This window comes from Gobio gobio, assembly GCF_949357685.1.
Source record: "Gobio gobio genome assembly, chromosome: 20".
Lineage (NCBI taxonomy): Eukaryota > Metazoa > Chordata > Actinopteri > Cypriniformes > Gobionidae > Gobio > Gobio gobio.
This window is the reverse complement of record NC_137113.1, coordinates 22,252,734-22,268,221: the sequence shown is the minus strand read 5'-3', so window position 1 is coordinate 22,268,221 and position 15,488 is coordinate 22,252,734. Positions and strand designations below refer to the sequence as shown.

Here is a 15,488-nt window from a genome sequence, read left to right as displayed (position 1 = left end):
TTTTTTATTTATTTATTTATTTTTTATTAAATAATTACTATATATCCTATCTTTTTTTTTCCTTAAAATTAATTTTTTCTTGTGCACTGAGCCAGAAATGTTTCCAGTTTTAGTCCATCTATATTCTGAATGTTTTATTTATATACCATTTGCCTGATTTATTTAACATTTCCTAAAAACATGGTAAAAAAAAAAATTTCTGGCTGTTGATAGTGTTTTCTGATTTATGGAGTGAATAAAAATAGATATCCAAAATCCCCTGTGCAAAAAAACCTTTTATGTCATGTCTTGTATGTCTAATATGTCAACAAAATGAAAGAATTTTGCACCTAGCTTTATCAAATGTTCCCATTTCTGTTCTGGATAGTAGATGTATATTTAGAAGCACGAGAAACCCTACTCCTCTAAACTACTTCTAATTCATTTTTTACATCCATATTCTCAAGTTCAGAACAACTAGATTATTTTGTGTCTGGCGAGGGAGATCGTCACAGTTCCAGTGTAGATGAAATGCTCTGTCAATCAGGATGGCACCGTGGTTGTCACCTAATTGCCTACAAGAAACGAGAGAACTCTAGAGAACAGTGTTGCTATAACAACTTCCATTGAGTCTAATGAGAATCCAGTTGTATTAATTCTTTATATTTAGAGCAGCACTGCAGGCCTCAGTGGAGAGGTGACACGAAGCTGGAGACGGACAGGGGCGGCCGAGATGCAGTGATGTGGAACCAGGCCTTTCTTTTAAATGATACCCCATCCTTTGCTCGCTTTAGGGATCATTTAGCGAACACACAATCCTTAGCACATCACCCAAAACATTTGTTATTCTGTGGTAATCTGGGATTTGGTGTCACGGCTCAATTTTGCTTTCCCCTCCCGTATGTTTAGCCCCTGAGGCATTCATAATAGAGCCGCCTTCTTTCTTTTTTTTTTTTTTTAAACAGAAAATTCTGTGAAACTGGGACATTATTACACCCGAGACTGAATGTAGGACGTAGGGTGTCTCTTTTAAACCATGCCCACTTTTGCAGGAAAAAGCCCTTTGCAAAGGTCTGAGCCCCTTTGTCCAAGTCAGAACTAATGTATGCTTATATGCAAGGCCTAAAGCAAACTTTTTGCCACACCGGCCAATGGCCAGTGGCTTCAGAAAATTAAAAACTGTTTTTGCAAAAACAGGCAGCAAGGACACCACAATTTTTGATACCAGTAAAAATTCACAATTCTCTATTCCAATTTCGATACCTCAGCTAAAACTACTAGCCTAACTAATATAAATTGAAAACATTATTAAAGACAGTCAGTAAAAAATAAGAGCAAATAATCAAATTACATGCAATAGCACAAATAAATACAGTAAGAGCAAACATACAAATGCTTTTCAGGTTTTTCAGTTAGGTCCAACAGTAGTTTTCAGCCATAGAAATTGAATAAATCATAACACTGCATAGTCTTCACTGTATAAATTAAATGTAGATTAATTAACTTAACTTAATTAACTAAGAGCAGTGAGAGATCATTTTTGTCTTTTGTTGTTTGATTAACATTAAAAACACACAGCAGCAGGAATATTAGGCTCCTGTCACTTTAAGACATAATGCATGGATCCAATATACTGATACTGTATACATGCGTTGTCTTTCTTGACTATTTACATTCACTTGTTTACTAGGATACTCGCCGAGACTGTCAGGTTTTTGTTTGTTTTTTTACATCATTTTGTGTGAATTTGTCCATTCAAGCGCAAGAAGACGTGAACGAGAGCGCAATTCAGTATTCGCATGCTCTCTGAAACACTGCTTTGGATGTTTGTGCACTTAAAACTCCCCAGACCACGCGCAAGTTACGAATTGAGATCCCTTTCGTGTCTTCTTGTGCTTGAATATTTAAATTGGCCAGGCTCAAACTTTTGTGACGTACATGTTCACGCTCATGTTCTCACAACATTGCATTGTTAGGATTCATAAAAAGGATACCGGCCAATTGGCAATTGACACCGTTTCATATACTCACCAATGCCGATTTTGACCCGCATTTGGCGAGTGTTAATTGTAGGCCCTGCTTACGGACTTAATTAGAATGTATATATTCCCCCTTGACCGGATGTAGTTGATTCAACTCTGTCATTTCAGAGATTTCAAAAGGGCTGCCACACTTGGTGTTGGTCCCAGAACTCCGAATGAAGGATGAGGACAGCTACCGGAAGGGTGAAAGAGAGGTCGTTCTCCAATTAGAAGGGGGCGTGGAGTGTCACAGCCCGTTGGAGTGCAGGCCAAGCTCTCACATCACTTCTCTGACCACAAAGCTGAAAAGATGGGCAGGGAGGGAGAGATTGGCCCTGGAGAAACGCTGTTAGAGCAGGGTGAAGGAGACGCTGCCCCATTGTTCCCGGTGATGGGAAGAGGATAGGGCTAACGGGCAGAGTCTGTCTTCATTATGGGGTGTGAGAGGCGGAAGGAACATCCAGCTTCTGCCCAGCTGGAGATGACAACATGGGGCGTGTGTGTGTGTGACAGAAAAAGAAAGCTTGAGAGTATCCAGACAAAAACACACATCTCCTGGGAGGGTATAATGAAGTCTGGTGTTGCGATTTGTCCTCTGCTAGCTCTCTTCCTGCAGATAGGTGTGAATTAGGGGAATTCACAGAGGGATCTTCTCATACACACCTCATTTCATTATTTTCAAATGCCACATGTAGCTTTTGCAACCGGCAACAAATCAATCGGAAGGACCACACGTTCCCACAGCAGACTATTTCAATGTTTTCAAGCTAATGGCCTCCATCTGTCGTACATTTGTCAAATAACCATTTTCACAATTGCTTGCGCTCATGTGCAAGCTTGTAATAGCTTTCATAACAAGTTTGCAACAAGTTTTTAGTTAACTAAGCAGTGCATGTAGGCACGTAGGTCATCAAGCAGAGCACAGAGTGGGCATAGTTACTGTTTTATATAAGACGAGCACCGTGGATCGAGTTAGTATTATTAGCAAGTGCTTTCACGAGAAGAGATTGTGTGCACACGAATACATTTTATTGTAATTAGCAAAAGTGAATCCCACCCACTGAGCTGCATCAAATCGGAACCCATTAAGGATTGAGGCCATCTAGTGGTGCGGATGTGAAGCGCACAGGGTGATTTCACTCTCACTGCTCACATTAATAAGACAGCAACATGCATTGATGAGAATTTACTCTGAAAATGACAAGCGCTGCATCAGAATACAGATTAGATTCCGTTTCACTGAGACTGTCACACATTATTCTGTATGACCAGCATATTGCCTTAAGGCGCTGATTTCAGGGGGAAAAAATCTTATAAGGTTATTTTTTTTCCTGTGATTTCCTGTGATTCGATTATGTTATCTGCCTGCAGGCTTGTTGAGAAACTTTTGAACATGAACGGGAATGAAAAAGTAGTATTATTTAGTTTACAAGGCTTAATGTGTGACACAGTAAATTTTATTTTGACATCTGCAGCAGTCGTGCCACCCCCTTTAAAATTACGGCTTGCTGCTGGTAATATTCTTTTGCCCTAAATGTAGCATGTGAGTTTATGTCTTTCCATCAGCAATGTTTTTTATATATTTATTAGAAATCGGAACCCCACACAAATCTGAGGGGTTATGTATCACCCTGAAGGACTGATTCAAAAAAGATTGAGTTGAAATTATTTTACAATGAGAAAAGAAAGAGGACACGGGTGAGAGAAGAGACATGGCACTTGCACAGCTATACAGGATATCAATTGCCTTCGACAACAGGCAGTTATACAGTTAAGCGGTCCTTTATTAAACATTTTTGACTTCAATATTCTACAAAAAAAATCCATATAATGAGCTGTTTTTTTTAAACATCGTACCAGTCTGTCTCTCATATCACTCAGCGTTACCTTTCTTCTCATATAATGAAATCATTTCAGCTGAAATCAATATTTGATGTCCATTTGTTTCTTTAATTGGTAAGTAATCATGTAATGTGCAGGATAGTGTACAGTCAGCTGGTCATTAAAACGAAATAAACCATTTCAGGATGAAACAATACCCTCCCTCTGTGCAATGGTGTCCTAATCAAACTGTCTGGATTTTTGTCATAATGAGTCTCTGACTGTACATTATCACTTGCATATCGCATAGCTAATGCAATAAAACATACTAAATTGGATTTCATATAATATTTACTAAACGTATTAACCAAAACCGTAGCATTCTCTTAATGTACACAGACATAACAAATATATCCTCACTAATTATCATCAGTTTCTGTGTTACTATTCATTCCCTTCATGTAATAGCCTCATTAAAACATAAATTATAGATATTTTTGTTATTAAATATGAATGCCGCCTTTTGCTGCCGAATTAAAGTGGAGGTAAATCTTTTCTGATGCATTGTGCTGTCAGCAGAAATTGTGCACAGGCTGATAAACTATCACCTTGTTTGGTCCTCAATAAATTTGCTACATCTGTTATTCTGCCAGTTAAGATGGAGTATAGCTGCCTCTTTATGAGGGCCTTTATTAATAATCAAAAACTGTCTTCCGAAAGGTGTTCATTAAGAGGGATGCTCATGTGCTAAAATAAGCCAGGGAACATAACTTGACCGGAGCGAATCAGAACAGAATGTCTGATCTTAAATTCCTCTCCCTCTTTTTTTCTCTGTTCCTTTCTCTCTCTCTTTACAGGAAAAAGGCAATATCAGAGTGGTGTTCAATGTGGGCACCGATGACATAAACATTGAAGAAACCTCAAAGTTTGTAAATGATGGAAAGTACCACATAGTTCGCTTTACGAGAAGTGGTGGTAACGCCACCTTGCAGGTGGATGATCTGCCAGTCATTGAGCGTTACCCAACAGGTAAGAGCCCTAAGCCTTTATACGCATGTTCTCACACAGACACACACATTCACACACAATCTAAGCCATGCAGCTATGCACAATGGGAACAATAAAAGGCTGGCAGAGCTCAGGAAAAAGAGTATGAATCACAGGGTTAAGGACAAAATGCCTTTGTCTGTGATTGTGGTTTCTCACAGTTAAAAAAAAGGTAACCCTGGTATCCTTTCCAAATGTCAGCAGAGATGATTGCTCTTGGGGCTTTAGAAGGCTGAAAATGTCAGAGCCAGGGTTATCAAATTCACCAGCCTCTCAGTCGCCTGAAAAGCCCTGACAAAAGCTTGACAAGAGATCAGAGATGAGAAATAATCCCATTGCTCTCGTTTGTCAATCATGATGAAAAGGAGGCGGCTGTGTTAGTCTTTTAATTTGTATTTTACTTCAAGCTCTTCGTAAACCATCTCTTCCATTACTGAGATTATTTGCTCTCGCAAACTTCTTTTCTTCTTGAGAGCAGACGTGAGAGATGGTTGATGGTAAATTATGAGTGTTCGATGACTGAAGTGGTAATGAAGCTCGGAAAATCTCATGCCTCCCATAAGTGCTACGTTGCCGTCCGTTGCTCATCATTGCGTTCAATACGGCTCATCATTAAATTCAAAATTTGCAGGGAAAACGCAACTAGGTTCAGCTGTAGATACATGGGTTGTATAGAATAGCATTTTGTATTATTACATTTGGAGAACAATACAAATCTTAACAGGATTATCCAAATCGAAGAGTTTACATTTTGTATTTACAACAGCTTAGGCAAACTAGGACATACAATGAAATAAAATATAGACATAGTTCTTGGAAACACGACTATTAAAAATGCAGACGGATAGAAATAGAAACGGAGACAAAGAGAGGAACTGTTTTACCTTAGTCGAGACCCTCTCATTGTTTTAGTGTAAACAAACAACCCAAATACCAGCAGCGTATTTCATTTAGAGTGGAAGACAATTGCTTGTTAAAATGGAGCCATTGTAATGTGCCATTTTCTCTCGGCTTTCTGTTTCCATTGTGTCAGTGGATTTAGTGAGCAGTGCACATGTGATTGCCTGAATACTAATGCATCTTATGTCCGTGGCAGAGTGGAAGAAACTTTTCCACTGAAGTATTTAAAAAAAGAAAATTAGTCATGACCGCTTCATTTTAATCAGCGCTTGATTGACTCCGCATTAGACGAGATAATAAATGCATAGAATTTAAATTGACAACCAGTTCGAGGGAGAACAAAAAGAGAAGCTTGTTTATCTTGAACAATTAGTTCTGTAACTAGTATAGCTTTAGCGTACAAAAAAAAATTGTAATCTTAATTTTATACATATATATATATATATATATATATATATATATATATATATATATATATATATATATATATATATATATATATATATATATATATATATATCCTATGCTATCACTCTTTCATCTAAACGAGTATTTATATATATTATATATAAAAGCTTTTCAAAATGAAACGCATATATTCAACTCCAATCTCCCTGAAGTATTGTCTGATTTACTTTTTTAAATCAAATTAAATTTTAAATTACATCAAAATGGCATCTAAATGTCATTTGATACATGTCTGGAGCATTTTGTATTGCATTTTATATCTTGATTTCAGTATAATGGTGAGCGCATTGGTGGAAAGGATAATCCTTAAAGCAATAGTTCTCCAAAAAATGAAAATTAAACAATCATGTTTTTCTTTTGCAAAGCGCAAAAGATATTTTGAGTTAACTGACTGTTTTTGAAGTGAGTGGAGCCTAAAACAGCACAGGAACCCACCGTATAGACAAAAACACTGAGACAAATAATGTGTTCAACAAAAGAAAAAAAGTCGACATGAGGGTGAGTATGTGATGGCAGAATATTCATTTTTGACTATTCCTTTAATGTAATGTTTCTTAAAGTCTGTAAAGGAATGGATTGAGAGTGAAATAAACGAAGATAGCTTTATTACAGTCACTGTTTTCAGCAAAAGTGATGAAAAATTCTGACAATCGCCTATGCTTCATGTCCATCTGAAGAGATTGATGGACGCAAATTACTAAAGTGGACCTTTTCCATATATAGTAAAAAAAAAAAAAAAAAAAACCTGTAATGTTCAAAACAGAATTACTGCCATACAGCTCAAAATTGCACAAAATGGCCACAGCATGAGGTTTAGACTGGCGGGGGGATAAATTGAGGTGTTGATCATGTCTTTGAAAAACGCTGTGCATTTCCTAACATTACAAATGGATCCAGAACAGATATAAGAGCACAGAAATGTTTTCTTGGATTATTTAAATGCCTTTGCTGAAGCAGGAAAGCGTCTTAGCCTAATATTTACAAAGTGTTCAGACTGTTAGCATGAGTGTCAGACTGTTAGCATGCTAAGCTAAATAGGCAGTCATTTTCACTTTATAGAGGCCCTCAGGCAACTGCCCCCTCATTTCAGCAAAACATGACCACTGCGTGTTTTTGTGTATGAGTGGGTGGGCCTGCGTGCATGCGTTTGTGCGTTTATGTGCATTCAAGCAATCATGCACACAACTTGCCCTTAGTCATCCAGTCCATCCCGCTTCAAGAGCTCCTTTTTGTTTTTTCCCCTTCTTATCTAGCTTCTTTTAAGCTATGATTTGAGACAAATTACTCCTTTCACTCTTGATTACTCTAGGTAAAGTGCACAAGTAGAAATAAATCCGAGTTAGACCTGACTGCACGTGGTAGGAGAGAGAAAACGAGAGATTTAAAGAAGGGGGGAAATACAAATGAAGGAAAGTATAAAGAAAGGGGGACTCATTATAGACTGAGTTTCAGGCTTCTTTTTGCTCTCACAGCAGAATATCGGCACTCTCAGACTCAAGTCCAGAATCAAGCACTCCATTTGTCCTTATGTGCAGCCCAGAGGAAGCCTTATTTCCCTGTCAACGGGTGTTCTCCTTCTGCAATCACCTATCAAAAACAGTATTGTATTGTGTTTGAGAAGCAATTTAGTCATGCCATTTCAGTGTCAGAATAAAGAGCTCAAAAGTGCAGGTCGAATGTAGTAGCCATATTCATGTGAGGTGGTACAAGCTTCAACTTTGGTGCCAAAAAGGAATAATTCACCAAAATGTCTCACCTTTATGTCATTACAAACCTGTATGACATTATTCCTTTTGTAGAACATAAAAGGAGAATGTTTGAATAATGTCCTTGCCACTGTTTTCCGGATCCGGCTATCAATCTCAGATGACAAAAAAGCACCAAAAATTTTCCTATTAACTTTTATTACAAGAAAAAGAGAAAATATTCTATATTTTTTTCATTAAAGAAGGAAAGTCATACAGGTTTGATGAAGAATTAAAATTAGTGTTCACATGTACGTGGGAAATGAGGACACATTAGAACTGAAATTTGCAAGTAATTCTCGCTGAATCTCTCACATCGCTTGCTACACTACTTTTGTCACATCTGTTGGAGGAAATATTTTAATACCATTCATATTCTAATCATTCTTTAATCGCATATAGAAAGCGAGACTCGTTTTTGATTGACAAATATCAAGTTAATGGCTCGTAGGGTAAAAATTGTGAAGCGTAATTATACTCTTTGGAAATCCGAGCAAGTCAGGTTCGTGTTACATTTCACAGCGAAGTCAGGAGTGGTAATTATGTGTGGGCCGTAATGGGAGAGGAGTAAATGTTTTCAAATAATCTCAATTGAATAGAGCTACTGTAGTTGGCTCAACCAGGACATGTTGCATAAATATCTACATTTAAGCACAGCTTCCGCTCAAGGTCACATGGCGCCGGCCGTGGGGAACTAGTACCTAACTGTGCGCATACGGACATCTCTGAGGTCAAAGCTTTTGTCAGAGCAATTTCAAATTCACATGGGGAGCATGAACATGAATAGTGACTGATCTTACATGCAGTACTGATGAACTGATAATCTTCCTGTTGCTTTAATCCTTTGAGTGTTTTTTATGCTACTTTGATGTTTTTAAATGTATTGTGATCTGATAATGTGAGATTTATCATATTAAAAATGACTGAAAATACCTTAGATTAGATAGCAAATGTGAAGCTAAAATCAAATTGGTTGCAAAACGCTGGAATGTACTGTAATGACAATATTTAGATTAAAATGAGCTAGTTTTCATGTATAACTAGATGAAAAATCTGCTAAAAAGATTTAAAAGGATTATTTTGTAAATGTATTATGTAAAGAAGTGATATGTTGTATAAACGTGATTGAGTTTGGTTGGTTTCTCTTAACACAAGAAGAGTAGGTGCATATTTAACATAGCACTTCTATTAAAATAGGCTTAATTTGTTTGCTTAAATTGTTCGAGTTAATTGACTGTAAAGCTTCAGCATTCTTATGTATGCAACCTTGGTGTTCCAAATAAAAAAAATGAGAGGATAAAGAGGATAAAGAAAAAAAACCAGACAGTTAGGGCATATGTTTCACTGTAGGTTTTAATCTTTGACCTTTCAGATTTTTAACAATGAAATGTCTCTTTAAACTTTAAAGGCAACATTGATAACGAACGCCTGGCGATTGCTAGACAGCGAATCCCATATCGGCTTGGTCGAGTAGTTGACGAATGGCTACTCGACAAAGGTAAAACACTGATTAAAACTTTAAATAAAAGATAATTTGATCATAAGCAAGTGATATTTTGCACAGCAAATAAACCATCTAAAACATAAATCCCCTGTATAACCAAGTTTAAAATTAAACAAATGTAGTTTGTAATATTTGCACTGTACAGTTCAATAATGTGTTGTTATACTGTACTTGTAAACCTGTCAGAGGTTAAAGGGACTGGTAATATACTGATAACTGAAGTTAGTTCAATCATTAACAAAATATGTTTACATCATTAAAATACTTATTTAAATAATGTTATTGTCCAGCTGTAATAATCTAAATGACTAATTAAAGTATATGTCCATTTGAATTCATAGTGATATACACACTATTTAATGTATATATGAATATCTACTTGTCATGCTAAACATATTTCTTTTGGAAACTGCTAAAGTGGACAGTTAAAAACCCAAAGCAAATGTCTCTTAAATAGCTTCAATGATTATTGGCATCAGATATGAAGTCCCTTTAACAAGCAAGTTAAACACACAAGAAGGGAAAAGACTTGAATGCATGCTGCAATGTATGTAATAAATTGAATCGTTTAAAGTGATTTGTTTTCAAGTTTGCTTGTTTTCTTGCTTTCCCTTTTCAATGGAATTATGACCATGATGAATCATTTGTAATGTGTCATGTAGCTGTAAAGCCATTCTCACATAAACCTTATTTCAGTCTAATTGATTTTAATTGCCATTGCCCTTGCTGAAAGGCAATCTCAATAAAAATTTACTAGACCTGTGCATACAGGCTTTGTAATTTGTAATTTGAAAGATTAACAGTAATTTTCTCACGTAAAAGGGGAGATTTGTTTTTACGGATACAGAATAATTTTTTTCTCTCTCATCTTAGTATGTATTTGATTGTCCTTTTAGCAAAGTCCCATTGATTTTTTTTTTGGGACCCAGCTTTCTCATCCCCTTCATTTATTTACTTTGTGCCAACAGCAGCCATTAAATTACAGTCGATAAATTACCAGTGTTGCTGTTAGCATTAGTGTAATTTATTGCTTCATGATCCCCAGGGAAAATAAGGTTACGGTTGTTGTGTGTTTTACCATCAGGACTTCCATCAGTTCTGTTTTCTCGTGTGCGTGTGTGCGTGTGCGTGTGCGCGTCTATGTTTGTAGCGTGTGCATGTGTATGTGTGCGTCTCTACGGCGTGGGGGAGCGGGCCGTTGAACACTCTTGTATTTTCTGTAACGTTCTTCTCCGGCAGGTCGGCAGCTCACCATCTTCAACAGTCAGACCACCATAAAGATTGGAGGCTGGGAGAAGGGCAGTCGGCCCTTCCAGGGCCAGCTCTCAGGGCTTTACTACAATGGCCTAAAAGTGCTCAACATGGCCGCCGAGGGCGACCCCAACGTGCGTGTGGAGGGTAGTGCCCGACTAGTGGGAGATATGCCCTCCTCTTCTATTACGCCCCAGTCCAGTGCATCCGCAACGGGCAATCGCTCAGAAACGTCGCCCTCCATCACCGACATTACCACTACAACTGCATCCAACCGCCAGGGCAAGCAGACGACAACCCCACAGGTCAGCGGCCCCTTTATTCTAGTTCAATATGATCCTGTGAAAGCTGAGTGTGTGATGCGTTATTTTCTTCCTTGTCAGAATGTGATGGATTGGAAAACACCAGGGTTCTTTCGTTCATGACAAACTTGGAATAAACCGTGAATTTTACAGATGCACTCAGTGATTGTTGACTTATCATGGAACAGCAAAAGTTTTAGTTAACGATGCCTTTCTAAAAATGCACTGTTAACAGTCAGACATGATTGCTAAATGTCGGAGAACAGTTGGGTGACTAGTATTTAGCGCAAATGTTCAGTGGGTGTGAAGACCATAAGTGTGTGCGTAGAACTTTTGATTACACATTTGGAGCATGTTGGCTTACAGCGCTTTGTTTACACATTTTATACTTGGCACTAAACTTCTAAATGTCTAATCAGTAGTCCCTATTTAACAGATGACACAATTTAATTGTGGCGCTTCTAATTAAGTGATAAAAAGCAGATGCAGTTGTAAACACGTTTTACAAAATACACATACTCATCTCTGTACCAATACTAACATTTAATCCATTTAACTAATTTGTTTAATTTGCACTGCGAAGTTTCTAACGATTTCCGCACACGCGAGTAGCTTGGTCTCACCGCTCCAAAGCGGATTTAGTTGAAGGGCACTGAGCTTTGACAGTCTTGGGCACTTCCTGTCGCATACACACGTGCAAGTGTGGGTATTGGGCCAGGCCCTAGTAATATTTTTTGTGCATAAAATCTTTTTAATGAGGTAAACAATGCTGAGTGCACCTTCAAAATTGTGTTTTACAGGCTTGGAAAAGCCATTGTTACATGTTATGCTAGTTATGCTTTGCAATCTTTAAGCAAATGCTTCTTCACTTCATAAATTGGTCGAAATTATTTATTGGCGAATAGGTCTGACTTTGAAGGATTTATCCAGAAACCATAAACAACTATAAAGGCCATGGAGAAGATGAAGATTCATTGGCTCAAAGTGTTGGAACCGATCGGCACGATCAGATTGAAGCAGACAGGCTGTGTGTTGTCTGGGTCAGTGTGTTGTGTTTTAGCTCTGTGCTGTTATTGGCCGTCTACATCATTACTCTCGGCTTCTCTCTTTATTCCTCTTCTCTCTTTATTCCCCTCGCGTACACTCGCTCAGTTTCTCTTTTACCATCCAAACCATTATAAGTGGTGTTTCAATAAGTGACCCAGACAGCAACGAGGCCGGTTTAAACTGAACTCCATGCTCTCTCAAGCAAAAGAGGCCTCGAGTCTAAGACCGGGGCACTTAAAGACGTGCCCGTGGCTGGATCGCACATTATCGAACCGGCAAAGGGTTTCGGCCCGGCACAGTTCAATTGCTTTCAGACATAAAGTGATTGGCCCGTTTCTTTTGTGGATGTGCTGTGGCTCAGGATGAGAGAGAGTGCCGGGGGATGTTGGGAGACTAGAGTCAGTCAATAAGTCTGTGTGAACAGAGAGAAGAACCCACAGGCAAATGGAACAGGGCCATAAAGGGGAGAAATCAGTAGGGGAGATGAGTGGCGTGTATTTGGACATGCTTTTCTCCTTTACATCTTGCAGGTTTTTCTCTCCGGACGGTCTCGCTCTTTCCGGCATCATTTAGGGCTCTGACAGTGAGCTCTAATTACGGTGGCACTGTAATTACATGTCAGAGCACGAGGCTGAGCGGAGTGATTGACAGGCTTGCCAAGGCCAGTTCAGTCTCGTCTCCTCGTGCGTGACTTTACACACTGTGATTTAGCCTCCACAACAATAAAATCGTAATTTGATATGGTTAAAACTGATTCTGGCACTGCATATTAAATTACCTCCCTGCTCAAGGGCACTCCAGGCACGTTGTGTGAAAGTGATAGTTGTGCAATAACAGATATTTCGATCTATTCGCGCCCAATCGTGAGGTTGGCTTATCATGGCCTCATCTGTGGATTGCATTACAAAATGGTGGGCTTGCCGCCCTCCGCGCACCGACAATGATGGTAAATGTTGCCATGGAAATATGAGACTCCTCTCTTCTCGGCACAGCAGTGTCTACGCCACTCTCTAAGTTTGCGCCATCTGCGCTCCATTATCATCCATTACAATCTCTTTCTCTCTCTCTGCACAGCTGCGCTGTCCAAATCAACTGCTTCATTTTTTTAAGATGGATTTTTAATATCTAATTAATGATAAAAGCTGGATAGAGAGGGATGTGAAATCAAAGAGGAGTTTGTGGTTCTTTGATTACAGGCCTTTGTGATGCCAATAGACAGGAGCAGCCATTAGACCGGAGAGCTCTCTATAATAAGAGCTAATGGAACTTCTTGGGCTCTCTCCATCTTCTTAACACTTTTCCAGAGTGTCCGCCGAGGTCTCCCCCTTAAACATCCTTGAATTAGCCGAGATCTGGAAGAAGGGCTAAAGGAATTTAAGTGTCACTTGAGAGTGTGAAAATTACTGTGCAGTGTGCTAAGGAATAGTTAGCTGCATAGACAAGTAATTGTTCAATCTGCATGAAAAGTTTTTGAATTGAACAAGCTGAAAAACGAACATGAATTCTTATTTGATTATATTAAATAATATAGGGTTAGTGACATATGAATGTTCACAATAAAGAAAAATCTTTTAAAAGGAAAGGAAAAAGAAACTATTCAAAAACGATTAAAGGTGCGGAATGTAGGATTGACAGCTAGTGGTCGAAATGGGTACTGCAGTCCAAATTCAAAATATTGGAGATTGTCGTTTCCCCCGCCTCCTCCTCCTCAGACTCGACACTCACGCAGGTTGCCAGCTTGAGGACACGCAACAGCGAACGCAATTGACAATGAAAGCCACACTGTGAGCTGATGAGTTGATTTATCTGCGTTTTAATGTGCTCTCGTTCAGAGAGATTTTCAAATAGATGGCTTTTTAGGTCGGGTAGAATCTGCGATCTCTGACCCAGTTTGTTTGCTGGCTTCCATGGCAGCAATATGCAGTGTTCTCCGCCAACTGGCAACTCGGGGTGTCGAAATACTATTGGGTAAACTGGCATTGTGCGGATTTGCACAGACCAAAACAAAAACAGACATTCAGACACGGAACGCACATTTCAAAGTAGAATAACTGGCTGTAGCATAGTTTTTCTCAGAAACAAGTAGGTGAATTTAGCATGTTTCCTAAATATCTGCAAACATATATGGTATTTTTATGTTTTAGTAAAGTGAAAAATGTACATACAGCACCTTTTTATTTTAACGGGGTGTCTATTCACACCAAGTGCAAATAGCGGGCCTTGTTGGCAAGTGCTATTGGCACTAGCTCCGACTAACAATTCCTGGTTGGGCCAAACAACATTTAAAAAAGCGCTTGTATTTCAACTAGAGTTTACATTCCCAGCCCGAGCCCGATTTCCCGGCACTATCCTCGGGCCGGGCCCTTGATCGTTTGTGTTTTTTTTTTTATCATTACTTTATTAGCCTAATTGGGTGGGCAGAAAGCTATGCCATAATCAGAAATAATATATATTTTTAGCAAAGTAATACTACAACTAAGAAACAAATGTGTACAAAGTTGCACAAGTCAGGATTAGTCTAAAAATGCGTGTTAAACTCACAGCACATGTAGTGATGAAGTGCAGCATTCAGAAATGCTCCGAGACGCCAGTCATGAGCTGCTCGCGTTAACACTGCGCATTGCTCAACTAGTCTATTTCTTTTCTTAACTAGAAGCTAAAGAAAAGTAAACATTTCAAGCTTTCTATACACATATTTCTCATGTCTGTGAGGAAAGTAGCCTTCTGAGTTTCGTTTATTTATGAGATGCACTCAAGTTCATGTGCAATGCATGTGATCGCTCCTGCGCGACTTCATCTCACCCTCAGTACAGATGCATGTCATGTCTGAGCGGGATTTGAGAGAGCGTTGTTTTACAAGTGAACGGTTCATGAGCGCACGCCTGCATAGAGCGGATTATTGAGCTGAGCGTCACACCCGTCCGCTTCGCTCATTACAGGCTTGTTCTCAGAACGCCCACGTATTAAAAAATGCTCATAATTACAGTTAATGTGTCAGGCCTGGCTCGGACACAACGTGCATGGGCTCGGGTAGGGTCAGGCTTGATTTTTTTGAGCCCGATCTAAGCTCTAATTTCAACGTCTTCAGTGGCGCAATTAGTAAATCGTATGCCTAAAGGATCTTGGTTTTGACGCGATCGACCCGGGTTCTAATCCGCCTTTTGCAAGAGCTTGTTCTTATCCCTTTTCTCATCACAAATCACATTGGAAAGGCATTTGTTTTCAATAAAAATTAAGAAAATGTTCTAAATGTGGAAATAAAGTGCCTAACGAAATGTTTAATAATAATAATAATAAAAGTATTTATTGGATAGGGTTAGGGGTAGGGAGGGCTTTTATTGTCCCATTAAGGCGGCATCCATTTAATAATTTTAATAAATATAATCATTTACTCTGTTATTAC

General features: G+C 38.7%; 1 protein-coding gene across 7 annotated transcripts in view; it reads left to right on the top strand.

The window, feature by feature from the left end:
* Positions 1–15,488, top strand: part of nrxn1a (neurexin 1a) — a gene marked incomplete at its 5' end in the record, with an annotated part of 214,886 nt that overhangs the window by 172,204 nt on the left and 27,194 nt on the right. For 6 of the 7 annotated variants that reach the window (XM_079846107.1, XM_079846106.1, XM_079846108.1 and 3 more), the window contains 3 exons: positions 4,679–4,850; positions 9,390–9,479; positions 10,725–11,041. In XM_079846107.1, the coding sequence (XP_079702233.1) occupies positions 4,679–4,850; positions 9,390–9,479; positions 10,725–11,041 (579 nt within the window). The remainder of the gene's footprint in view (positions 1–4,678; positions 4,851–9,389; positions 9,480–10,724; positions 11,042–15,488) is intronic. The other variant, XM_079846112.1, reaches the window with a different exon arrangement.